This window comes from Stegodyphus dumicola, chromosome 11, assembly GCF_044657685.1.
Source record: "Stegodyphus dumicola isolate Sdum_Otavi_A_Nest chromosome 11, ASM4465768v1".
In the NCBI taxonomy this organism is placed as follows: Eukaryota; Metazoa; Arthropoda; class Arachnida; order Araneae; family Eresidae; genus Stegodyphus; species Stegodyphus dumicola.
The window spans coordinates 92,793,968-92,820,681 of record NC_140778.1 but is presented as its reverse complement, the minus strand read 5'-3'; the positions used below and the strand labels follow the sequence as shown (position 1 = coordinate 92,820,681).

The window sequence follows — 26,714 nt, the reverse complement described above, 5'->3', positions numbered from 1 at the left end:
TTTCAAATAAAGGCAGGTCTTAGTGCTAGGCATTCGTATACTAATTCAAAGTTAGCTTTTCATTTAGAGTTTTAGTTAGCAGTTTTTATGTTTTTACGTTCAGACCACAAGTGGTTGGTCTCTGTATTCCGAAGTTCGGAAGTGCCTGTAAAAGATTGAAAATAAAGGGTTTCGTATACTCTTCCTGTTTGTGTTGTCTACGTCACACCTTCTTGAACATACACTGGTGTCCAAAAATTAAGGACGAAGTCGAAAAATTAGCATATCAGCTGAACGAAGAGGCCGAGCGAACAGAAAGACCAATCAGGAGATTAAATAAGGTGATGTACGGTAGCACATGCGCAGATATGCAGGTAGACGTAATGGGGGAGTGTCTGAGTAGAATAAAGCATGTTGTCGGTGTAACATCAGTATTTCTGGCAAAGAGATTGCATGCCGTATAGCAGTTAAAATCACACCGAGTTGCTGCCTCAGCGAGAAATGGCGAATAATCAATCTGTTAGACGACATCTTTTACCCGAGGTCGAATCATTGTGAAGTTGGAGGAAGGCCGCAGTGTGACAAGTGTGGCTGCAGAGTTCCGAATTGCTCACAGCATCGTTTCACGACTTTGGAGACAATTTCAAACTACAGGAACAGCTATCCGGGGGTTTAGTAGTGGTCGTCCACGAGGAACCACACCCGCAGATGACCGGTATATTGCCTTACAGGTCAGAAGAAACAGGCGGCAGACAGCGGGAGAAATCGCTAGACACACGACACAGGCGACTGGACGACCGATATCGCGTTTTACCGTGGCCAGAAGACTGCACGGTGGTGGTCTGTTTGCACAACGCCCTGTACGGTGTGTACCTCTAACGCCTGCCCATCGGAGAAGGCGTTCTCTGTGGTGCCGGGAACACCGGAATTGGAGAGACAATGGGGAGTACTCTTTACAGATGAGAGCAGATTCAGTCTGAGTAGCGATTCTCATCACATACTCATCTGGAGAGAGCGGGGAAGCCGCAATCATCCCTCAAACATCATTGAAAGGGACAGGTATGGAGGTGGCGGTGTTCTCGTTTGGGGAGGCATCATGCTTGGTAGTCGCACAGACCTTCACATCTTCGACGCAGGTTCAGTCAACGGGACCCGTTATTGTAACGAGATTCTTCTTCCATATGTGCGTCTTTTTAGAGGCGCTATGGGTCCGCAGTTCCTTTTCATGGACGACAATGAACCATGTCATCGCACAGTAGCTGCCGAACAGCTCTTAGAGAGTGAGGATATTGAACGTATGGATTGGCCGGCACGATCTCCGGATCTCAATCCCATCGAGCATGTATGGGGTTTTCTAGGCAGACGCTTGGCAGCTCGTACCTTACCACCAGTAACGATTCCGGAGCTTCGATTGGCGCTGCAAGACGAATGGGCAGCAATGCCTCAACAACTCATTGACACCCTCATTCTCAGCATGGGCAGACGCTGTGAAAGCTGCCTAGCAGTCAGGGGAGATCATATCACCTATTAAAGACCGGATGTTTCTTGCTGGACACCCATCACAGGGATGTTTCGGCCTTCAGTCGCATTGCGCTCCATGCTACTTTTTCAATAAAGCATCTTTTTATCCCTCTGATTTCTCTTTTAGTAAGTGTTGCTTACATTACTCATGTCCTTACGTATTGGGGATCTTACGGTATTAAATGTGTTGATTTGGAAAGCTTTTGTACAAAGTTATATTGAAAAAACCGTCTCGTCTTTAATTTTTGCACACCAGTGTAGCTTGAGTAAGCTCCCTGTTCCTATTCAGGATCATTCATGTTTCCAACGCAAATCAAGAGAAACACAAGTCCTGACAATGTGATTAAACACATCAACGCGAACCATTTACCAGATGATATTTGCGCTGGCGGGAAACTTTCGTTAAAAACTTGATATATTTTAAAATTCGGGACACTACAGCCTATTCCACATAGGTCGAACGAAAAATATCTTCTAATAGTATGCTGTATATTATGAAATGCATATTTTGCAATGAACTTATTTATACTGTAATGGAGTGCGCACATGAAAGTTTTGTTAGACACAAGTATCATAGGACGAACTTTGTTCCTAACCAAGGAGACGTGACGGAAACAGGTACGAAGATTTTTTTAAATGCCTTTGCGGTTCAAGTTTGCTCAAGTATAGTCAATAACCGAAAAATGACAACTGAAGAAACATGAACTGATATTCGGCGGACGATTTCGCTGAGTCAGCTGCACATGTACGCATGCGCAATGTTACTTTCCTTCAATGGCGACACCTTAAACACTTTTATAGGCATGACGTTCATGCCTTAGGAGTATGACAATGATGGCACGTATCGTGGAAATGCTGTTGACAAAAAATGTTGTTTAATTTATAACATTTATCATTGTAAGTGATATAACAAAAAGTAAGAAATGTAACAAACTTTATCTCTGGCCATTTCTTTAGCCACTTCATCCATCCATTCGGTCTCCGTAATGATTTGTAACATAATAAATTTTAGCATAGCAAACATATATTCTGCCTGCAAAATAAGAATGAAATTTTACAATAGTGCATTATTACTTTTGCATCTATTTTTGGTGCTAGTCTTAATTTTTATCTGTTATTAATATTTTAGAAAGTAATAAAATTTATCTAGATTTCTGGAGTTTTGTACAGCGGGAAAGCGATTTAGGCCTTATAACATCATTTTATGTTTGAGGATAAAAGGATACTTGTGTAAATTACGTAAGGGATACTTACGTAAGACCTGATTCTTTCATTTGAGTAATTTCGTACATAATAAGTATTAATTGCAACTCCGAAGTCATCCATTAGAGAAGAAAGGCATTGTTCCCAACGAGGTTGATTTTCTGGGACATCCGGGTTATCCTCTTTCCTCTGACCCAAAGTCCTCCATTCCTTGGACAATAGAGGCAAAGCTTCGTGAACAACTCTCCAAATCATATAATTAGCTACCACTCTGAAAACAGAAATTGACAACACAGTTGAAGTTATGATGTTCTAGCTTAGAAACTCTTCAGAACGGTTTCATGAAGCACGTTAAGAAATTAAATACTATATATGCATATAGTCACGAAACGAAGTAAATTTAAGGATTAACCCTTTACGGCACAGTGTGTCCGGTCTGGACACACCTAAAAATTTCCCTCTGTACGCACAGAAAAATTGAATGAAAAAGGATTTATAGGTTACTCTGAACCTTCTTTATTTATAGTAGATGGCAGCTCAACACAAACCAGTTCATATATTTTAGCCATGTTTAGTTTTTTAAGACCCTCATTTTTCAAAGAAATATTCCAGATTTTTTGGGGGGTATAAAAGGAATTGTTTGAGAAGAAATTTCTATGTTATTTTTTGGCTGTATGCTAATCTCCTTATTCTTTATTAGTTTTAAATTTTTACCTTGAAATCTTGCCTAAAATCAAACGGCGAGCCCTAGGTGGGCCCAGACCGGGTTCACAGATAATCTAGGACAATTGAGAGTCTGCATTCTTTGTTTCTCCGCATTTCATAGGTCAGTTTATTGACAACAATTCTCGTTTCAGCACTCTTTTCGAAGCTCTATTCAATCAGTAGGCCACTTTGGGCACACCCACAGAATTAAAACTATAAGTGTTATCTTCGCAAAATTTTACTTGTGTGCTCCTCTAGGCCTAATTAGACTGCCTACCTTTTTTTTTAAATCAAAGCTCTGACTTTAAAAGATAGCGTGCCGAAGATGGTTAAGGGAGAAAGGTGCATGTTTCGGACCTTAAATTGTCCTGGAGCTCACGTTAGCCCGGCTCCAATGATTCTTAGTTTTGGGGATAAATCATAATCCTAGCCGGAGTGCGCTGGATCCCCAAATAAGAAATCTGGCAGTTATTTTATGTAACTGAACAACAATTTCAGTATTTTAATAATAAAATTATATTAAAAATTGATTCTAACTTCTGAGTGCATGCTTCTTTTTTCATGGGAAACAAACCCTTGTATGGAGGGTGAGAAAAGAAAAGTCCCCTCAAGAAAAGTCTCCAAAAAGTACAATGAATTTATGACAACAGATAAATTTTGTTTACAACGCTAGTGCCACCCCGAGGAAAAGAGCACCTGCAAGCTTTTTGCCTTTGGCGTAACCAAAGGCAGGGAATGGAAATTGTTACTTTTGTGTAGTTAATCTTCGACACAGTGAAAATTTGCTCTCTTGACATAATTCTGCTTGACAGCTAGAATTATACTGACAGAAGCCAATGATTATAAGTTACGAAGTGCCTATGGTTCAAAACCATGTACCTCCACATGAGAAAAATATCTAAGTAGTGAGCAGTAATAGGAAAACTGCATAATTGGTTATCATGGTGCACACTAGAGGAAGCAACATTAGCTCGAGAAAGTTTAGGGATAGGAAAAAGCAAGTTTTGATTTTTTTGGAAGTTTTATGATTTTAAACTTTTTTTTTTGTATTTTTTAATTTTATGTATTCTTTTTAAATTCTATAACACATAAACATGACACTAAAGCAAAAAGCGGAAAGGAAAGATTTTACAGATTAATAGCCTCATTGGCATATGGCACTAATCATAGGGAAGTAAAGATTAAATTTTCGAGACGAAATATCCAGGGCAGCGGGCATGATGTGTTTAAATAGTGAACAGATTAATGAGAATGCAGAGGTGGCCACTTTTCAGTAATACTGGAGTAGGAGAATGGTAGAGCAATTACATGGCTAAGTACATCCTTCATGGGACGGACGCTCGAACTGAGAACAGAGGGCGTGTCTACGCCTTTTAGCTGGAGGATAGATGCCGCATTCGCGTCCCATGATTGAGCGAGGTCTTATATGCGAGCTGCAAATAGCAGGATCGTAGGCCGGTAACTGTTGAAGTGCACGGTTATCAGTCTGTTCAACTTTGAGGAATGAATTTTGACTAAGCTGTTTAATAACAACGTCTATGGGTTTAATGTTAAGATCCGAATCAATCAAATCAGTACGGACATAATACGCTGCATTAAAAACTAAACGCAGGGTCTTACTTTGGAAGCCTTGAAGTTTTTTTATGTGTTTTTTATTTTGCAGCTGTACCCCAGATGGCGCAAGCATGCAAAAATATTGGTCGAATGATGGAAGTATAGAGAAGAGCTTTGTTTTTGATTGACAGAGGGCTCTTTCGGCCTAGAAGGGAGCAAAGTTGGGTTCTGACGGTCTTCGCTTTATTGAGTGTATAATCAATATGAAGACGCCAGATTAATTTGGAATCAAGTATCACTCCTAGATACTTATATGAATTTGACCAGGGGACATAGTCATTGAAGAACTTTATATTAATGGTAGGGTACGGGATTCGGGAGCGTGTGAACATCATGGCAGAGCATTTAGCGACGTTAATTTTGATTTTACAAGTAATGAGCCGGTGCTCAAGGCTATGGAGATAACTCTGAAAGATTGTGAACCAGACCATTCAAATGTTCGTGTTTTGTTAGGATGGCCGTGAGCTACGCCATCATTGTCATTGCTCGGTTTGGAATCGCTGAGTTTGTTAATCAAAAATTCGTTAAAGTATTACAAAATATGCAATGGATAATAAAATAAATTCCAAATTAGAGCTGCAAGATGCGCATATTCGGTGAAGCATTGCGTTATACAAAATTGGATGGCTCTAGTACCGTTGTTTGAACACAATGCGAGAAACATGCCTTCATTTATGCAGATTCTTCATTATTTAATTTCTTCAAATATAATACAGGGAAATAATATTTGGTGGCAACTGTTTGAAAAGTGAAACGGGCATTCAGAGTAATTCCACGCAAAATCGCTAAGCGAAAACAATAGTCCCTCAAAGACAAAACCGCTTTGGACTAAAAATAATGATAAATGCCAAAACTTGCATAAAAGTATATTTTGCATTCATAAAGTAAATATCGAGCAGGTAAACTAAAGGTTCACCGCATTACTTCCCTTCTCCGAAGCTGTGAAATTACTCCTCCGAAGGCGAATTCCCTTCTGGTTAGAAACATACATACATTTAAGTAGTTTCTTCATTATTTAATTTCTTAAAATATAATGTAGGGCTATAATATTTGGTGACATCAGTTTGAAAGGTGAACCGACATTTATCGTGAATCAACGCAAAATGCCAGAACGAAATTATTCCCTTCTGGGCTAGTGCCCTTTGGGCCAAACAATATGTTGATCAGTTACGAAAATTCTGCCTAGCAGTGCTCATCTTTAATAACAGCAGAAAGCCTTTCCTAGGCTGGTACTTCATTTTCAGTCATATGAAAACTGAAATATTTCACTTTTCAATTGTATACGACTCCTAACTATGATCTCATATTACACGATAAAGTATTTTGGCCAATTATGTTTTAGCAGAGTCATTTTTTTTTACTTCCTTGTACGAAGGAAAAGAAGTATTGTAATAGCGAAAAATTTCGGTTATTAAATTTCAACGAAAATATCCATTTTGACAGCTATCGAAAGCAACTTAACGACGTTTTTGAGTGACATATGTACGTAAGCACAGAATAAAGAACACTTTTTCCCAACACGGATTGGAAAATGGTTTTAAAATGGATTCAGAAGAAATTTTTTTCGTGACGTCTGTGCTCACGTAGATGCGTACATACATACGATACGTACGTACGCGAAAAAAAATGAGACAGTTCTATATCTCCCGTTCTACTGGGCCGATTGATAAAATTCAAATTGCGTTTTTCATGTCTCGAAAGCGTGACTTAGGATATGTATTAGATTTTTATATAGCTTTCTTCTAACATAGGTAGTTTAACACAAAATCGTACTTTCTCTGAAATAGCATACCAATATTTTTTCCAATATACCAATATTTAAATAAGCTATGTATAAATATGATACATATCCTAAGTCACGCTTTCGAGGCATGAAAAACGTAAGCTGAATTTCGTCAAGCGGCCCAGTAGAAAGGGAGATATAGAAATCCCCCCCTCCATTTTTTTTTATTATTATTATTAATTTATTTTCCAAAGGGGCTTTGTCCCTGAAGGACTATTGTTTTCGTTTTGCGATTTTGCGTTGAATCACTCTAAATGTCCGTTTTACTTTTCAAACTGTTGAGACCAAATTTTAGAGTCCTGCATTATATTTGAAGAAATTAAATAATGAAAAATCTGCATAAATGTATGTATATTTCTCGCATTGCGATAAAACGGTACATAGAACCATCGAATTTTGAATGACATAATCCTCCTACGAATATGGGCATGTGGAAAACCAAATTTGAAATTTGGAATTTGTTTGATTATCCATTTTATATCTTTTAAAACTTTAACGAATTTTTGATTAACAAACTCAAGGATTTCGAAGCGAGTAATGGCAACACTCTAGGGGGGGAAAACCTTTTTATCTCCTGCGCGCGGAACTGTGTATCGGAAATTCTAAAGATATGCTCATTTTAAAATTATTTTGCGATATTGCTATTGAACTGAATTTTATGGTGTAAGTGCAAAGAACATGATATTTAATAAAGGTAACACACAAAACCTTTGGGCGTAATTTAAAATCTGAAACCTTTCAGAATTTTTTTCTCTCAGTGTACAAACGGTATACTTATCTCACATAAATTAAAACTGAGTAGTTTCAGAACGTTGAAATTTTGTACATAGGACTGTTATAACAGGCACCTGCGCACTTCCCTTTTTGCTTATAATCGGCCGAACCAAAAGTATATAAGTATGTACGAGGGTAAGTTGAAAAATAAGTTTCTCCTGTCGACTGTGGTCAGAGTTGTGTATGAAAGTAAAAAAATAGAATGAGACATTAAAGATACCTTTATTTTTCCACATAGGTACCAAGTACATTGAGACATTTGTCATATCGCTTGATAAGCTTCAAAAAGCCCTCCAGGAAAAAATCAGGGCTTTGCATATGGAAGAAGCGCTTGTTTCACTTCAGTATTGCTTCCAAAGCGCCTTCCCCAGAGATTTTTCTTCAAACGCATGGGAGCAACGCATGGGGGTCAGCCTGGAACATCTCGTGCGTTACCATGAAGATGGCAATGATTTTCTGATTCGGATTGTGACGGGGGATGAAACGTGGGTCCACCATTTCACGCAAGAATCGAAGGCCGCATCTATGGAGTGAAAACATCCGTCATAACCTGTCCGAAAGAAGTTCAAGACAGCTCCCTCTGCAGGTAAAGTGCTCCTCACAGTTTTCTGGGACGCCCAAAGAGTTTTGTTGCTGGACTTTTTGGAGGTTGGAACCATCAATGCTACGCGCTACTGTGACACCCTCTCAAAATTGAAAGAGGCGATTCGGAAAAAGCGCCTGGCCTTCTCACATCTGGCGTTCTGCTGTTGGATGACAATGCCAGACCACATTCGGCGACGGCAACGCAAAACCATATTGCAACTCTTGGTTGGGAGCGCCTACACCATCCGCCATACAGTCCTGATCTCGCACCAAGCGACTTCCATCTGTTTCTGGCTTTGAAGAAAAATCTCGGGTGAAGGCGCTTTGGAAGCAATACTGAAGTGAAACAAGCCGTTCAACGCTTCTTCCATATGCAAAGCCCTGATTTTTTCCTGGAGGGCTTTTCGAAGCTTATCAAGCGATATGACAAATGTCTCAATGTACTTGGTACCTATGTGGAAAAATAAAGGTATGTCATATCTTTAATGTCTCATTCTATTTTTTGACTTTCATACACAACTCTGACCACAGTCAACAGGGGAAACTTATTTTTCAACTTACCTACGTATATATATATATATATATATCCGCTCTGTTGCTCGGCTTGGTTTTTATCCTTACATGATGGTAAATTGTGCATTTTTGCTTTAAAAAGGATTGAATTATGTTGTTCTTTAGTTCCGGTTAAGGTTTTTATGCTTTTAGTTAATCTTCATACATTAGTTGTAGAATTATCAACAGCTTTAAAGTTGTTTAATTGCGGCTAAGCCTAACAGAGAAGCCATACTTTGAACATTTGAATCTTAGCAGAATATTGAATGAAGTCAGATTCTGCGCCTTCAGTGTCTTTTCGCCCAGTGGGACCAAAAGTAAACTTTCTTTACAATTACAAGCAGTTTGCCCAGCGGGCAAGAAGGCAGATTTTTCGATACACAAAACTGAAAGTTTGTGCATCAAAAAGTGCATCAAAAAATCTGCCTTCTTGCCCGCTGGGCAAACTACTTGTAATTGTAATTTTTTTTTTTTTTTAATTATTTTAACTGTTCTTTCCCTGCCGAAAAGTGAAAATTGTGTCAATTGAGTGAGAAATATATCTCCAATCAAATTCGAGGTATTAAATTTGAATGAAATGCAGCAGAAATTGTGTATAATTTAACAGGCCGTACAAGGAAATCGTGGTGAGCACATCAGATTTTTACTTTTTAAACTGAGCAAAAACTTTTCCTAAACATAAATTATAGCGATCAGGGGTAAGTACGAAAAATTTAGATTTCATAATTTTTGTAAAATTAATTTTTAAAATTAACAACATTGGAGTATTAATATTTACTTCTTTGGAATTTAACATATATGTTCACGACTGTCGATTGCAAAAATAAGAGCTCCATAAGAAGCTTTATCGATATGATGCATATACGTAAAATAAAGAATATTGTTAAGAATGGGAATTAAGATTGCTTCATTTCCTCGTGCGATGCAGCGCGTGACGAGTTTTAAGAGAGAGCTACGCCGAAAAAGTAAAATTACAGGAGCACCTGCATTCAATAAATAGATACCTCGTAATTGCTTTTACTTTCCTAATAGCTCAACAACTCAGTTAAGCATAGACAAAGTAGTTAGAAACATTACAACACGGATAGCTATTTCTCTAAATTGAGGAAAACAATAACTATCAAACATTCTCTGATTAATTTATCATTTACATAAAATTTGAATAAGATGTTCCATTAATGTTAGAAACGTGAATTAAAAATTTAAATATCAACTATTCACACAAATTTTAAGGGCTAGTCACTTTTACAGTAAAATTCTTTTAAAAGATTTAATCGAGTTAATTATTAGCCAGAACGAATAATTTATCCCTTTTAATAAAACTAATTAATTATTAATCAAATTATCCAATTACAGCTGTGTTTAATTTATTTTCTGAACAATTTTCATTTAAGTGTCCTTCCCTCCTTTTTTTTAACCCAAAAGGCGTTAACTTAGAAGGGCTATTAATTTCGTTTTGGCATTTTGTTTTGATTCACAATACAAGTCGAACCGCGTTTTAAATTCTTGCCACCAAGTATTATCGCTCTGTAATACACTGGTTATCATAAATTAAGGAAAAATCACAAAAATCACGATTACTGAAAAAGTTACATGTAGAATTTAATGAAACTTACCCACAATATACAACACATAGTAAGGTATCAAATAACATAAAAAGAAATTACCAGACAATTATGGTAGTATAGAAATTAGCACATGTATAAAATGAACAAATCGAAGGTGTCAATTTTCTATAGGAAAAGTACCTTCAATATAGAATATGATCACCTCTAGAAGCAATACAGCACATACAGCGATGTGTGATGCTTTCAATTATGCGGTCTATCAGTTCCATAGGAAGCGAGAGCTATTGCTCTTGCAAAGCAGTTGCAAGCACAACAAGGGTCTGGGGGGGCGGATTGAGAGTAGCTAGACGTCTCCCTAAAGCATCCCAAACGTGTTCGATAGGATTCAAGTCCGTTGATCGAGCTGACCACTCCATGCGCATAATTGTTTCCTGTTAAATATAATCATCTACGATGATAGCCCTGTGTCGTCCTGCAACAGGAAAGCATCACCTATTGCCCCGGCATATGGGCGCACATAAACATCAAGGATGTCATCTCTATAAATCTGAGCATTCACGGTTCCTACATGGAGGTCTGTGCGCCTACCCAAAGAGATGCCACCCCAAACACAGACACTGCCCCTTCCGTATGCATCTCTTTCACGGATGTTTGACGGATGATAACCGGTTCTAGGTTCTCTCCATATCAAATAACGCCTAGACTAAACCTGGACTCATCCGTAAAGAGAACACCCTCCATTGATCAGGCGTCCAGTGGACATGTTGTCGTGCCCACTGCAAACGGTCTCTCCTATGGCGTGACGTGAGCGGCACACAAATGGCTGGTCGCCTCCCATACAGACCACCTTCGTGAAGCCTTGTGCGCACAGTTGACGTTAACAGGAACCATCCGGTGGCTGCAGCAATGGAGGATCTAAGAAGAGTGGGAGTAGCGGTTCTATTCCTGCGTGCACATAATGTCAAATATCGGTCATCGGCGCTCCTCGTAGCAGTTGGCCGTCCTTGGCTGAACCTCCTAGAGGCCGCATCTATGGTTTGAATTTGCCTCCAAAGTCTATGAACCACAGAAGGACTCACATTTAGCCATCTGGGCACTTCTGTTTGACTTTGTCCTGCCTCTAGTCTCCCAATGGTTCTCCATCGCAGTTCTGCAGGCAAGTGATGTCTGGAGGTCATTGTTATGAATTGGCTATCTCAGATTTCTGATGTCACGGTCACAGTGTAATATGTGGGCTTGCTCTCAAACATGGACTTTTATGCTCCTCGCAGATGACGTATTCCGAAAGCAGCGCCACTAATTTGCATATCGCAATTTTACTCCGCGACACTTACACTGTCCCTTCAAATTTCACACATTCAAATTTTACACGGTTTGGCTTATGTTTGAGAGAATTATCGCTATTTTTGTGATTTTTCTTTAATTTATGATAACCTCAAAAATATAATGCTTTGAGAGATTTATATTTTTTTTTACCTAGAGCCATCAAATATTACTAAGGTACGTCTCCATCCGAATATGGGGATCTGAAAAACTAAATTTGCAATTTGTTTTATTATCTACTTCATATTTGGTAAAGCAATAATGAGTTTTTGATTAAGAAACTAAACGATTTCAAAGCGAACAACGGCAACACTGTACGGGAGGGAAAAATAATATCTCCAGCGAGCGTGACTTATATCGCAAATTCTAAAGATATTCTCTTTTTAAATTATTTTGCGATATTGCTGTTGAATTGAATTTTATGGTTTAAGTGCAAAGAACATGATATTTAATAAATAAAAATAACATACGTTAAAAAGAAGTTAAAAAACGCCCCTATGGGCGTAATATTAAGGCTGAAAGCTTTGAGACTTTTTTTTTAAATTTTTCTTTCTACACTGCTCATATCTTATATTCGTCAATCGATGTCATGTCGATTTCGTCTATCGATGTCAACTCATGTCGATCAGTCATGTCATCGATTTAAAATAACTGCACATTTAATGTAACGCCTATATGAAATTTGTCTTACCTCTTATCGGCCTTACTGATGTATTGGGCGAACTTCTTGATGTAATTGACATCATCAATAAATAAATTTTCATCTTTAAAAATTCTAGCATATATTAATCCATTGAAGTATTTTAGCCAGTCAACCTATCGAAAGGTAAAAGAGAAATGTTCCGCAGGTTTATTTGCACACAAATTTTTTTCCAATATAATTTCCATAAAAGAAAAGGAATGCAGTTTAATATTAGAAGATTTTACGAGAATACGTTGATTTTTCGATGCAGAAAACTTGAAAAATCAACTGTGTGCTGTTTGTGATATGAACAAAGAACCTTCCTCTTCAATATAATTCCGGATGTAAACTTACAATGCATGATCACGAATAGTGTAATGCTAGCTTTTCCTAAAGGAAAATATTCAGAGGACCTTCTGTAGAAAACTGGCTTCTGCTCTCGTTACGCATGAGAAAAAATACGAAAATTCCTAGCTGGTCGGTTTCCAGAATTTGAACATGATTGGAACGACGAGCTTTGTAAGGTCTTACTGCTCGCTCGCTACAGGGCAAACAAATTTAAAAGTTGTTTACAATAATGAATCTATGAGCTATTTACAATAATAGATACAATAACTGATATTATAATTTACCATAATTTGTACAGTATGTCGAATTATCTAATACACTCTGCAAAAAATATATATACACTCAGAAAGAATTTAGTCATAATAGGTCGGCAGAAGTACAGTAGTAGACAGGCAAATAGTAGATAAACAAATGATAAAAAAAATGGGAGAAAAAACGTTTTATTTACGAGTAGCAGCACAAAAGCCCCTAGAAACCATACAGCCAATACTCGGCTGAGTACTCAACCTTTTAAGTTGCCAGTGTCCCTTCTGAGGTAAAATGTGCCACAAATAGAGCAACTGTGTCGCTCAGAAATATATAGTACCTTGGACCGCTCACCTGTTCGTCTCCAGACGCGTATACGGCGGTCATCAGCATTGAGAGAAAAGCGTAATTCGTCGCTGAAAATCACATGCTTTGATATCGGACACTATTGAGCAAGAGAGGCACCATTCAGACGATATTGCTTATGGTGGAGTGGCAATGGCAAGCAGTCTACGTCGATAACTGAGTCTAGCGTCATCTAGTCTTCTATGAATAGTGTTCCTGGATATACATCTAACCCTGCGAGTTGGCAGATGGTGTTGAATCAATGGTCACGTGACTACTGGAGCTGAGGTGACAGCTCTTCTAATTGCGCGATCATCTCGCGCATTGTTGGCCCGGGGACGTCCTCAGCCACTATGACCGCTGGCTATGCCTTCGCTGAGCCAGTGGATCCAGCAACGCACAATGACTATATCACTTCGATCAATATGTCGGCCGATCTGGCTGTTCGACCGACTGGCCTCTTTTAGCCTTATGGTGCGACCCTTCTCAAAGTCTGACAACTCTTCTTAACGCTGTCGAGTACGTCTTAAAGGTATTTTTCATTACACTGTCATGTATCGAATTAGTCAAGTGCGGTTGTAAATGCTCACCACTCGTCGTACCTGCTCTTTTACATTCTACCAGCTACGCACTTCAAATGCGAGTTGTATCGCTTCACATTGCTAACTGATACTGCAAGCTTAATAATTTACAAAACTCGCCAAACTACATTTACCTACCACATTTTGTAGTTGTGGCTCAATGTTTTTTGGTAAAAAGGTAAATAGGTAAAAAATTAATATTTCACTGTTAAAGAAAGAATTTTGAAAATAAATGACAGCTATAGCCAAAACGTTATTAAATACGCAATACTAATTGTCAAATACGCAACAGCAATACCCAAGCACTTACAGAAGCACATAATATTAATAGTAAAATAATTATAAAAGCACATAATACCAACAGGCAAAGAATTGTGAACTACACAATACCAATATCCAAAGAGAAACTGAGAAGAAAAATCTTGCTTCTCTTGTACATAAACCCAAATATCTGATGTAGTGGCTTTAAAGCTATCACTTTAAACCTAACTGATTATGTTATCTGATCTCTCATCTGTACAGAGGTGAATAACTGAATACGATTGACAAAAAAAAAATTATTTCACGACTAATATTTGCATAGAATGCCACCCAGTCGGTATGGTGGTCAGGGAAGCTGACTTCAATGCCGAAGGGCGTGGGTTCAAATCCTGGAGAAGGCATGGTTGTAACTGTCCGTCCCTTCATAGGAAAGGCGATGGTGGCTCACCTATTGGGTGCCTCCATAATAAAGAGACCACCACATCCGGTCTTGTATTGATTAATGGACTGGGTTACATTTGTAATTGTTCACAATCTGCCATTGGGAAAAAAATATTTGCATAGAAGAAAATAATTTCATTTTAAATTTTGATATATCATAGGGCAGATCATATAAACAGAAATATCATAAGAAACCCTGAATCACATAACCGTTCCAAATCTTCAAACTAATGAATGGCTTGAATGTTTAAACTAAATGAACGTTTATATCTTATATCCTTACAAGTTTAAAATCTTGCATCCCTTAGCTTAAGCTTAGCCCTCAAACTTCAGAAAATACATTACTTTACTGTCTTCTGTGACAGTTTTAATCGAAAAAGCCTTGAACAGGTAATGGTTAAGTTCATGTATAGAAATGGCCCAGATGAAGATGCAATTCCATAGTACTGCGTGCTTGAAAAGAAACCAGATGCTGGTAGAACTATTTGTAGAAATTATTTCTTACGGAAGAATGCAACTCAAATATTTCATAGAGCAACATTTGGTTATACAAATAGACGGACGTCATTGCTTACTCTTTGTAGTGTTTGTAGACTCTTTGTAGTCTCTCTGTTTGTAGATAATGGATATGAACTCTTACAGACATTTTTCGTTATGCATTACCAGCCTTTGAACACTAAACAAGCTCCCTGCATGGACTAAGGTCAACAGGTGCAAATATAAGTGGACAGGATACCAGAATTTCCCTAAAGGGTGTACAGGTATATTCCCCCCCACTAACTCTGCAGCTCCACCTCACCAAGAGAACAGCCAGAGATGGTCCGAAGGTCTCCGAGTTCTCTTTCCTTACTACCAATCACTCGTGAAGGCTTTCTACTCGCCGTGTACTTCGAGTGTTCCCTTGCCACTCAGATGCTATATAATTATAAACATACGTGTTTTCTCCGAAATTCGAGCCAGACTCACCAATGACCGAGAGTAAATTCGTTGAACACTGGTGTTCGGTTAGGGTTCTAATCACGGCGAACGGACTGCTGCATGGGAGTTTAAATGGTTTTCCCCATGCTTAACATGTATACGAGCCAGTTTCCTTATCAAGGCCTCCACGAAGATATCCATTTCTCTAGGCAGATAGCCCTCGAGTGCTTTGCTTTAGTTAAGCACGATTGGGCATTTCTCGTTCCACGAGACTGAACCGTACTAAAAGTTCCTTCATCCCATAGAACCAGGCACAGAGATTGAACCTCCATCCTCGCACCTTGGAGAAAAGGACTCCTTGCTTAAAGCGACACTGGTCGTCAATTTGCTGCCTGCCAGTCGCTCAGGCTGCCCACCGCAGTGGGACGAGTGTACTAACCCCCGGGCTACTAAAGCCACACCGCTCTAAAACTCGCCATACCATCAGGCCAGCCAATGAGTGACCTCTCCGGGGCCTCCAGAAACACTAGGTTCACAGATTTTATATTCCCGAGGTTGAGACTGCCTAGGTACAGATCCTAGCCAGTAGCTTCGCAGATTGCTCTACGTCCACCTCCCCCGGGGTTGCTATAGTTAAATAAATCAACCAAACTAAACCGGCTTCGAGACGGGGGCCCATCTTTATGGCAGTCAGTTTCACAAACCACCATGCTGTCTGGGCGCCACTGAGATCGATAATCTTTTCATCGATGTCAGCATCTTTGATTGGGTATTAGCTCGACTATATACTGGAAGATATACATGTGAGGTACATCATGCAACATTCTGTGGGTGCATACTTGTTATCTTCATTGTTCAATAAAGTAACATAAAACGCATTGTAATAACAGATAACAGAATTTTCTCCTGTGTCTAGTAGAGAACGCTCAGGAATGTGTTGCCTGACATTTGGGCACATTGAACTCGCAGTTATTCTGTTTACACTGGTTTTACCGCTTGATCACTTGATATTGCTTTCTCGTTCTATATCTTATCTCGGCAGCAATTACTAAGAGACACGAAAGAGTTTCTCCGACATACATTTGAGCGTTTGCTTTCATTTATTCCATTGTCTATTAGTTTTATTACACACCCAGTACTTTATAACGGCTGCAATATGTAATGAAGTCCTTTCATTCAATTAGCGCCAAAAGATATCATGGGACTCTGAAGTCACCCATCTTTCTGAATGAATAAGCCAGCTGAATCTTCTTCTTGAAGTTCAATTCGTATAATTTAAGTTACTTGAATTTCAATCACGTTGCAAAAAGTAATTTTAAGTCAACTGCTTGTGTTTTGATAGGCGTAATTGTAATAGGAATTCATTATTAATATTTTGATTTTTATGACTACTGAAAAGAATTTCATGAAAAGGCAGTTACCTGTCTTGCTTCGTCCATAAGCTTCTGAACTGTGTACTTCTCCCTGAATTTACCTGGAAAAACGAGCTGGGAAAAAAACGTTTATTTAGTTTTATGTGAACTTTATATCACATCAGCTCGGAAATTACATAGCATAAGTAGGAGAAAAATTAAAAGCATCAAATTCAGTCCGAAGTTATTTATTTAACAAAAATATTTAATATTAAGAGACTGAGTTACCATAGATAAGATCCCTAATAACTGTAAATTGTAGTACAAGTACTTATACTTCCTTCATGTTTTTCATATTTTTATACAGGGTGATACGATACCAGGCCAATAAACTTGCAGGGTGTGTAGGGATTACAGAGACGACTCGGAATCACATAGATATGCAGGGTCGCAATTGCCGTAGTTTCGAGCTATGTTGCAAAGAAGCAGAGAAAAAGAGCAGAAACAGCAATACATTAATGAGACAGAAAACACTTTATTGAAAGGCTGTACTATAACAGGTGTTCGAAATATCGACTAGGCCTGACAGCGACGCTGCATGGAATTACTTACGTTTTGGAAGATTCGCGGCATGTCACTTATCCTCCCGGCAGCTACAGATATTGTAGTGACGAGGTCTTTAACTGGAGACAATCAGTTAAGCATCTGTAAAGCTTTTCAGCTCTATTGCTTAACTGACGGAACTGTCTACCATCCGCTACATCCCAGCCGTTGGAGCGGGCAGGAGATCAGCGACATTTATTAATGAATTTCGAAAACTATGCATGAATAATAAGTACATAACGTTGTAACATAGTATGAAGTCTTCAGCTGAAGGAATGGGAGTCTAGCGCACAAAACTCTTCATGTGGCCCCAGAAGAAGTTCATGCAAGATAGGTCCGATGACCTGACAGGCCAGTGAACCGGGCCATCACTACCTATCCACAGCTATCCAAAAGTTACAGTGAGAGATGTCAGTTGTGTAATGTAGAGGAGCCCCGTTATGCTGGTACCAGTCTACAAGAATGCCGGTCTCTTAAGCTGAACGTGGTTGCTTACGTTTAGGGTTTTCTAAAGATCACACATGGGCGTTATGCTGATTGAAGGGTCCCTCACGTGTGAAATATGCTTCACCTGTGAACAATATGGACGCAGTGAATGCGCTGGCTGCAGCACTCTGTTGCAGGAACCACGTAGCAAACGTTCTCCGAAGTGAATAGTCCTCAGGATCTAATAATTAGACGCGATAAAGATGATATGTGCTCATTTGATTTACTGCGAATATCCTCCAGAACAATGGACTGAGATAAACCCACTGGTTGAGCTATCGCTCGAGACTTGATCACCATTTGGGGATTTGTTTTAGTAGCGGAAATTTGGTAACTTTAATTAGGTTGGCAACAATGACTACTTTTTTAACATTGTTGTTTAAACCTCCTCAAGCTTGTGCATGAGTTGTTGAGCAGTAGTTGTTAAATGAGTGAGCTGGAGAGTATTATTTGTAAGAGAAAGTAAAATTTTTGCGAGTTTCAAGATTTCAACATTTTTAAAATGAGATATGTCATATTTTTGTCAACATAATTTCCAACTCTTGTGTACTGTGGTCTTCTCCAATGGGCTTAGGATATATTTACTAACTATTTATTGTCAATGTGAATTTTATTTTCCGGTGAGGGCTACTTGAATGTCGATTCCCATTTGGGGAACATGGCAGATTCCATCTTGTTAACGATGTTTATTTTATGATGGTTGATTAACGTATGTTTATTTTAAGCTCACGCGAAATCTGGGGCCATTTGACGTCCTGAAGATTCGAAGGTGAGTAAGCGTATATACAAGTACAAGTTATTCAGTTTGTGTTGTGCAGTCAATAAATGTAGTCTTGAGTAAATGTGTATCTCTGCCGCCTGGTTCTCTTCCGTAGTTCTACGTAACACATCTATATTCCATTCATATTCCAATTTGTAGTCTCTGTGCCAATCTACACACCCAGAAATAAATGTGAATTGAGAGAAAGAAAATTGGCTGTTAATGGGTTAATACCGGAAGAGATGTACAACCATAAACTGCTTGCGGAAAAGAAACAGAAACCTTCCATCACATGCTGCTAAATGTGCAGCATAAGAGATCACTGTCTCTAAAATTACTAAAGAAGAAGTAAATTAAGAAAAATTGTCTATGCATAAAGTTTTAATCAAGTAATTATGAAACAACCGTCTGCGAAATTCGCCCCAAAATGTTTGACGCCTGCGCATAAACACAGAGGTACTGTGTAAGCTAGACAACAAAGTCTGCGACCACATTTATTCAAAGAAGTCATTTGTTTCTTGACAATACAACATTACAAACAGCATTAGATAATTAAGAATTCCTTGCTTAGAATTTGTACTCGAACATCCTCATTAATCTCTGTTGACATTTCTACATTTAACTTTATTTAGTTTCCAAAAACCGAAATGTTGTTTCGTTTGGACAGCATTCGGGAGATATCCCAAAGAAACCTCAGCATTATTTCCAGCAAGGGAAATATATTGCCAAAAGGCATTAATAGAGGAGGGGCTTATTTCGAAGGTGGCTTTGTTGATATATTTGAGTAAATTAAAAAAAAAGTTTTCATATACTTCGCCTAAAAACATTTTACAAAGTCTTTATACTTTTCAATCTATATTGGACGAATAAACTGGGACCGTACCCCATTTGGATAGTTGGATATTTTTCCGAAGAAAGGGTTATAAAATATTATATTAACTGTCAAGAATTTCGAGTTATCCTGGTTCAAAAAACACTAATTCAAATCACACATAACATCAAAGTAAATGAACATTCGAATCAGATTTCTAAAACTGCCAAGTTTATTCATGTCTAACACACTTTCAACTACGGTGCCAGATCCAAGAACAAGAAGTATATATACATCATGAAAGATTTACGCCCTCTTTGGCGATTAAAATATATTTCCACATAAAATTTCTTACAAGGGTCTATGTGCACTTTAATTAATTACTGTATGTACGGTATATTGAAAATGGAAGAAAAAACTATTTTTAAATAAAAAGAGGTTTTAATTAATTAAAATGAAAAGGCAACACTTTTACATACATGTTATATAGCATACTGTGTAGTACTTAATTTTATTTTCCGGTGAGGGCTACTTGAATGTCGATTCCCATTTGGGGCACATGGCAGATTCCATCTTGTTAACGATGTTTATTTTATGATGGTTGATTAACGTATGTTTATTTTGAGCTCACGCGAAATCCGGCGCCATTTGACGTCCTGAAGATTCGAAGGTGAATAAGCGAATATACAAGTACAAGTTGTTCAGTTTGTGTTGTTCAGTCAATAAATGTAGTCTTGAGTAAATGTATATCTCTGCCGCCTGGTTCTCTTCCGTAGTTCTACGTAACACATCTATATTCCATTCATATTCCAATTTGCAGTCTCTGTGCCAATCTACACACCCAGAAATAAATGTGAATTGAGAGAAAGAAAATTGGCTAGTTCTGAAAGTCGTAGCTTGCTGAACATCACGGTCAAAGTAAGCGGTTTAACGGACAACGTACCTGCTCTTAAAATTTCTTAGCCAACCGTTACTTACTGTAAAGGATGAACAAACAAACTTATGAGCTAAGATCTCAGCTTTTTCAAACGGAATCCTATCCGAAATTCGTAGAACGTTGCTGCAAAAACCACTTGAAAAGGCATCTTCTAAATTTTTGCCTGTTGCTACCTTCATTGATTTTCCTGAAAAACTTTCATCTTTGTTTTCAAGCAGTGACACGAAGTTTAAAAGTGTAGGTTTGCTCCTTTTAATATCTGAAATCGTTGATTAAACATACTTCCTAATTAATTTTTTTCTTAAATTCTGAAAACGATTCGGATAATCAATGATTCGGATAGTCGGAGTACAGATAATTGGAGTTTTTTTATTGAGAAGAGATGACTCTACATATTTCTAATTTTAGTTAAATCATAAATATCTCCAAAAACGTTAGTTCAACACTGTTAAATATCAGACCTTTATTAAATTTAGTAAAAATTACACATATTTCACGGAAAAATATTCAGATTGAAAGAACTGGATTTTGATAAAATAGCGTGTAGTATATCATAAATAATGAAAATAAATTATAGCCATAAAATAAATAAATAGATTAAGAGTTAAACTGAAGAATCTTCTACACTTACTTTTGAAAGTCCGATTTCGAAGTTGAGTGCTTCAGATAAGCTTTTTGAAAAAACATCGATATTTGTGGAACTGAACTCCAGTAAGGAAATATCATTTGTACTTAGTACATAAGCTGCTTGCAGCATTAAATCGAAGTAATCGCTTTTTTCATTGTTATTTAAATTATCTTGCAGATAGTCATAATACAATCCTAAGGATGGTTGGTCCAGCTTGAAAAAGAAAAGACAATAATATTACGTATGAGCTGCATAAAGGAAAACATTTACTGAAAATATGGGATTAACATGATGTTAACAAAATAGTAAGGAAATAGGAGTAACATAAGTAAGCATAATAATACTGCAGTTTTCGATCAAAATGAAAAGTTTTTCTTTCGCATTCGTAATTCAAAAAGAAGATTCTTGTTTGTTTTAGTAAACTTTACCTTCCACTACTTCCTGATGATTGATAACTTGTAATTTCTATAGCATTTAATCTCGCTGGCATGGTTATTTTTAACACGGTTTTAACATTTTTGAAAGCAAATACATTCAAGCGAACTTTTTGTTTTGTTTCTTTAATTCCAATTGTCAAAAATATTGAAAATATAAAAAATGTTACTCAAAGAAGATGTCACACATTATTTTTAACAAAGTTATAATGAAGATTTGGGAACTTTGTTAACTATTTCGACAACTTTCTATTAACTTTTTCGAAATTCGTCTAAGTCGTTTTAACTTTGGTATCTGCTATCATAGTAAGTTTGATTTCTGTACATAATATACTACCCAGATTCCAAAGATTTTTGTTTCAGATTTTAATCGTGTGATGGTATTTTCTCCCTCCTTCCGGCATGCCTTCGTGGTGTAACGATTAGCACACTTGGCGCGTATTCAAGAGTTCCAGGTTCGAGTCCCGGCGAAGTGCACATTTTTCTTCTACACCTGCTTTAAAATAACCTAATGTCTCTACAGTGGCGCCCGAACTAAAAGGTGGTGGATAATGATTCTTTGCCACCAGAATTTGGAGATTGGATCTCCTAATCCTCAGTCGCCCATTAAAAGGGGGAGTATGTAAGGTATTTTCTCCTTTCTTTCTGCATGCCTTCGTGGTGTAACGGTTAGCATACTCGGCGCGTATTAGAGAAATCCAGAGTTCGAGCCCTAGCGAGAACATTGCAATAACTTGATGTCTTTACATAAGGTTTTTGTAGAGGACGTTGACAACATGATTTTGATTCGTGGGTAAAGTCTAATATCTAAGGAAAGAAATTTGTTTGAGAACGTGTGATTAATATTGAAGAAAATTAACCTAATTCAACCTCATGCAGGTTAAAAACCTTCTATAAATTTAAAATTTTACTTGCAGTGATGTATTAGTAAATATTAGGGTTACAACTAGTAAAACATGGTATGACGTTACGCTGAAACTGATGCTTGACGTAATAAATCCAGTTTAGACTGACAAAACTAAGTAAGCCTTTAGGTATGGTGTAAAAGAAAGACAAACTGCTTCTTTCAAATTGTCAGTACTCTTTCGATCCCGATTTTAAAAATTAGAATGACAAAAACAACGGAATTTTTAATAAATTTAGTAATGGTATTAGTTAATGGAATTATAAGATTATCTCAAAACTTGCTAGATTCGTTTCCATTGATATGCATGGTGATATCATCAGGAAAGGTTGTTGATCATATTATCCCAAATGTCGATTGATAATGTTCCGCAGATGATGCTAAACAAATTAAATAAAGGTAATTAAAGTAATTTCAGCAAGAAAATATATAGATGAAATATATTAAAATGGACGTATGGTTTCCTAATGGTTACAAGACCATTAGGATACCAGAGAGATTTATCAGCAGCTATTAAGTTTCGATTAGTAAAGTACAATTTTAAATAAAGGTAATTAAAGTATTTTCAGCAAGAAAATATATAGATGAAATATATTAAAATGGACGTATGGTATCCTAATGGTTACAAGACCATTAGGATACCAGAGAGTTTTATCAGCAGCTATTAATTTTCGATTAGTAAAGTACAATTTGGATTAATTATTTTTTACTTTTCAAACAGAATATTTAAATTAGTATATTTATTTACATATAAGCGGAGAATGACGCGAAAGTTTGTGTCGTAAATGACATATGTATGTGTATATGAATTATTTGATAACGTATTTCAAATTATTTTCTCTTATTTCTATATTTATGCTAAATTAAAAATTTAAAGTCCAGAATATAATATATTTTCATGCATTTATTACATCTGTGGGTAATTTTCGAATAATAATGCACTTATGCATTATTTATTGTTAAATTGTCAAGCCGTAAATTGGTTTCATTTGGCAGTTTTATCGAATAAATAGTAGATGAAAAAGCAGGTGACTATACAATGACCGGGTATAATATAAAGATAAAATTTAATCTCAAACTGGCATATATTTTGAAGAAACATTTGTGTATTTTTAACACTCCGTCGAGCGCAATATATTTCGGAACACGGTCGGGCGCATTGAGTCTGAGAGGCCCTTCATGATTAACTAAACATTTTTATACATAAAAAGGTTTTCTTACGAAAATCAAATGCTATATAGTATAATTAAAGTTACACAAGTTATACAAATACTTTAGAGACAATAAAACAATTTTTATAGTCTTGAAAGGAAACTATTTATATTAAACAATTTTTTTAAAATAACTTTTATAAAGCTGTTGTACAAGACTAATTATCGATTTAAAATTAATTAAAATTAGAATATAAGCATAATTTCTTATTATTCTGATTCACTAGGAGATATCTGTCCTTCTACTTCTCTCTTATAGCATGGAAAACACATGAAAACAACCCAGTATACCTCAACCCATTCCCAGTATAACCAGATTCAGACGCTCTTTTCTGCGAGTGCAGAAAGGAAGGAGACACGGACCATTATTCCTTTCATTGTATTAATACAAGAATCTGGCACTTAAAGTGACCAGACGACTGTTTCAGAGCAATATGGACGTCCAATACACTTAAAAATAGAGTATTCCTTAGTAAAATAAGATAATCTCAAGACACTGCGTAAACAGAAAACACTGTCAATAACAGTATGTTTGAAATGGTCAGAATTTAATGTTTAGACGATCTAAATTGTATTCACAAAACTAAATTACATAAAATTCTTGTGTTTTAAATGTTCTATTTGACATCCCTTATTCTGGACACCGCAATTTCCAGGATAATAATATCTTTTGAAGTGGCAGAAGAGGTATTCTATCCCATTCCTCCCGAACAGCTTTCCAGAGTCCTGTTAGGGTTTTGGGACAACGTTTGGATAATGCAGTTTTTAAAAGTACGAAAGCACAAAACTCCATAGGTGACATATCGCGAGATTTAGTAGGGATATCAGTGAAGGGTATGGCCCTGATACCAGTTTTTTGTTCCATTTCTTTTAGGAAATTTACAGTGGATTTTGATGTGTGACTTCTAGCTTTGTCCTGATGGAGTTTCACAGATGGATGGCACTGTGGGTAAAGCGATGGTATTTCATTCAGAAAAATTGGCGATAAAATATGTTCCTGATAGTATTTGGAGTTAATCTTGACATTTTTTTGCACTCTCTTTATTTTTAACTTGCCATTATAAGAAAAACCAGCAACAATCATGAATCCCTTAGAAAAACTTTCTTTCGATTTTTTGAACCATATACTTAAATTTTTTCTCCCCTTTTATGATAATAAATGGCTCTTTTTTTGTTACAATCATTTAAATACACCCATGCTTCATCTATTGGGACAATTGTTTTCCATTTTTCTTTGGATAAGTGTTTCTCATATAGAATTCTGCAGCGTGTTCTGCGTTGAGCGATATGCTTTGGAAGAAGACAATGCACATTGCATTTTTTTTTTGCTTTCTTAAGATTCAAATTAACGTTTATCATTTTGTTTACAGTGGACACCGAGCATTTTAATGATTTTCCAACTGTCCTTTGACTAGGGGGATTTTCTTTTAACATTAAACAACGTACCTTTGCAATAGTCAAAGATGTCCGTTTTTTCCTTGGATACTTGTTTGGAATTTCTGTCCCACTTGAGGCTCCAATTTGACGTTTTTTTTCCTTTCTTGTTGATGATATTACCTATCGGCGGTTTAGATATCACAGAACCATGACTCTCACATCGTTTTTGGATAACGGAGTATGCATATTTCTCTTCGGAAAGAGCGTAAATGTAGCCTTCGAACCACTGCTTTGTTAAATTCGCCAATTTGAATAAAAACAAAACTTTCAAGCCACAGACGATAATTTTGACTTTTAAAAACATATTACAATTGCAATTACGTCTTTTGCAGAAAACGAATGTTTATTACCGCTTACCAAAATCGTCCAAAAAATGTGCGAACAGCCTCTAAAATCCCCAAGCCGCTGGTAATTTTATCATAGAACAATAGGCTTATTTTCATTCAACAAGAAATGTAAATCTGAACGCTTGTTTCAGGTACTCAGAATATGTATTAACATGAACTAACTTTGGACAAGAAAGACTTTGTAAAATATAGAAAGTGCTTTTAGTACATAATATTCAACATTGTAACTTAGTAGATTTCCTCGATGTAATGACATATAATTCCGTTTGGTTCACCTTCGTGGTCGGAAGCCATCTTAGCGGCACATTCACCCACTCTTAGGTTCCTGCTCCTTCTGGAGCAAAAATGCTTACTTCTGAACAAGAGGAAACTATATGTTTAAATGCCCTCAAAACTGATAGAGCGTCATCCAGAATTTAGATTAAACTAAGATCCTTTCCTTGCCTAATTTTATATTTTACATTGGTGTGTATCTATTCCAATTATACAGTGTACTCCTGAAGAAAACAGTAAGTAGCTACAAATTGACCTTAAACCTTTTAACCTGAATCTGAATATAAGGCGAAGAATATAGATTAAGTAATTTATTCTAAGTAATATGAAACCTGGTTTTGTAATTCATAATATTCACATATGATTTGAAATTATATTATTACCCTCCTCAATCTGATTTACTGTTTATGGTGAATTTTATTGAATCTTGTCAATTTAAATCTGCTTAAAATTTCCCTACCGGCAGTTATCCTTGACTACACATTTTTAAAAACACACTGCTTTAGATTTAAATAAGAATTAGAGACTTATTACACGCGATTATGCTAAAGTCTATACACTCACTTTTATTACATGATTCGTGCTATCATAGGGATCCTTCACTAAAGATAGACCTATAAGGATGTCATGATTGAAGCCCTTCGTACGTAGTTTAATGAGCGTATCAATCCAGTCAAAGGACTGAGGATTCCAGTTGTCTCCTTCAATCACTGGCCAGCCACCAAGATCTTTCAGAACCTTCTTCAAAGGTTCACTTCCTGCTTTGTTGAGGCTTTCTGTCAGTGAAAAGAATTGCGTAGGCGCACGATTTATCAAAACAATTTTTTATCATCATTACATTTTTTTAATTAAAACATTATTCTAAAAATGTAAAAAAAAAAATAAGGTAAAAGTTTACAATTGGGTGCCCCTTGTTTTTTGGCGATTCTTTTTTGACGCCAAGATCGACGCCAGAAAACTACAATTTCAAGATGGCTGCTACACAAAACCAAAATAAGAAGTCAAAGAATTGCACAAACTCTGTGTCCATCTACACATCGATCTGTTTTTTCTTAAAAAAACATCCTAGAATTGCACAAAAATGGCATTGCGCACTGTCTTG

General features: G+C 36.9%; 1 protein-coding gene across 3 annotated transcripts in view; it reads right to left on the bottom strand.

Annotated features, from left to right (window-relative positions):
• Positions 1-26,714, bottom strand: part of LOC118183624 (neprilysin-2-like) — a 132,116-nt gene that overhangs the window by 60,495 nt on the left and 44,907 nt on the right. For all 3 annotated transcript variants that reach the window (XM_085826472.1, XM_085826474.1, XM_085826473.1), the window contains exons 6-8: positions 26,177-26,388; positions 21,010-21,219; positions 16,851-16,916 (exon numbers count right to left, since the gene is read on the bottom strand). In XM_085826472.1, coding sequence (XP_085682598.1) covers positions 16,851-16,916; positions 21,010-21,219; positions 26,177-26,388 — 488 coding nt within the window. The remainder of the gene's footprint in view (positions 1-16,850; positions 16,917-21,009; positions 21,220-26,176; positions 26,389-26,714) is intronic.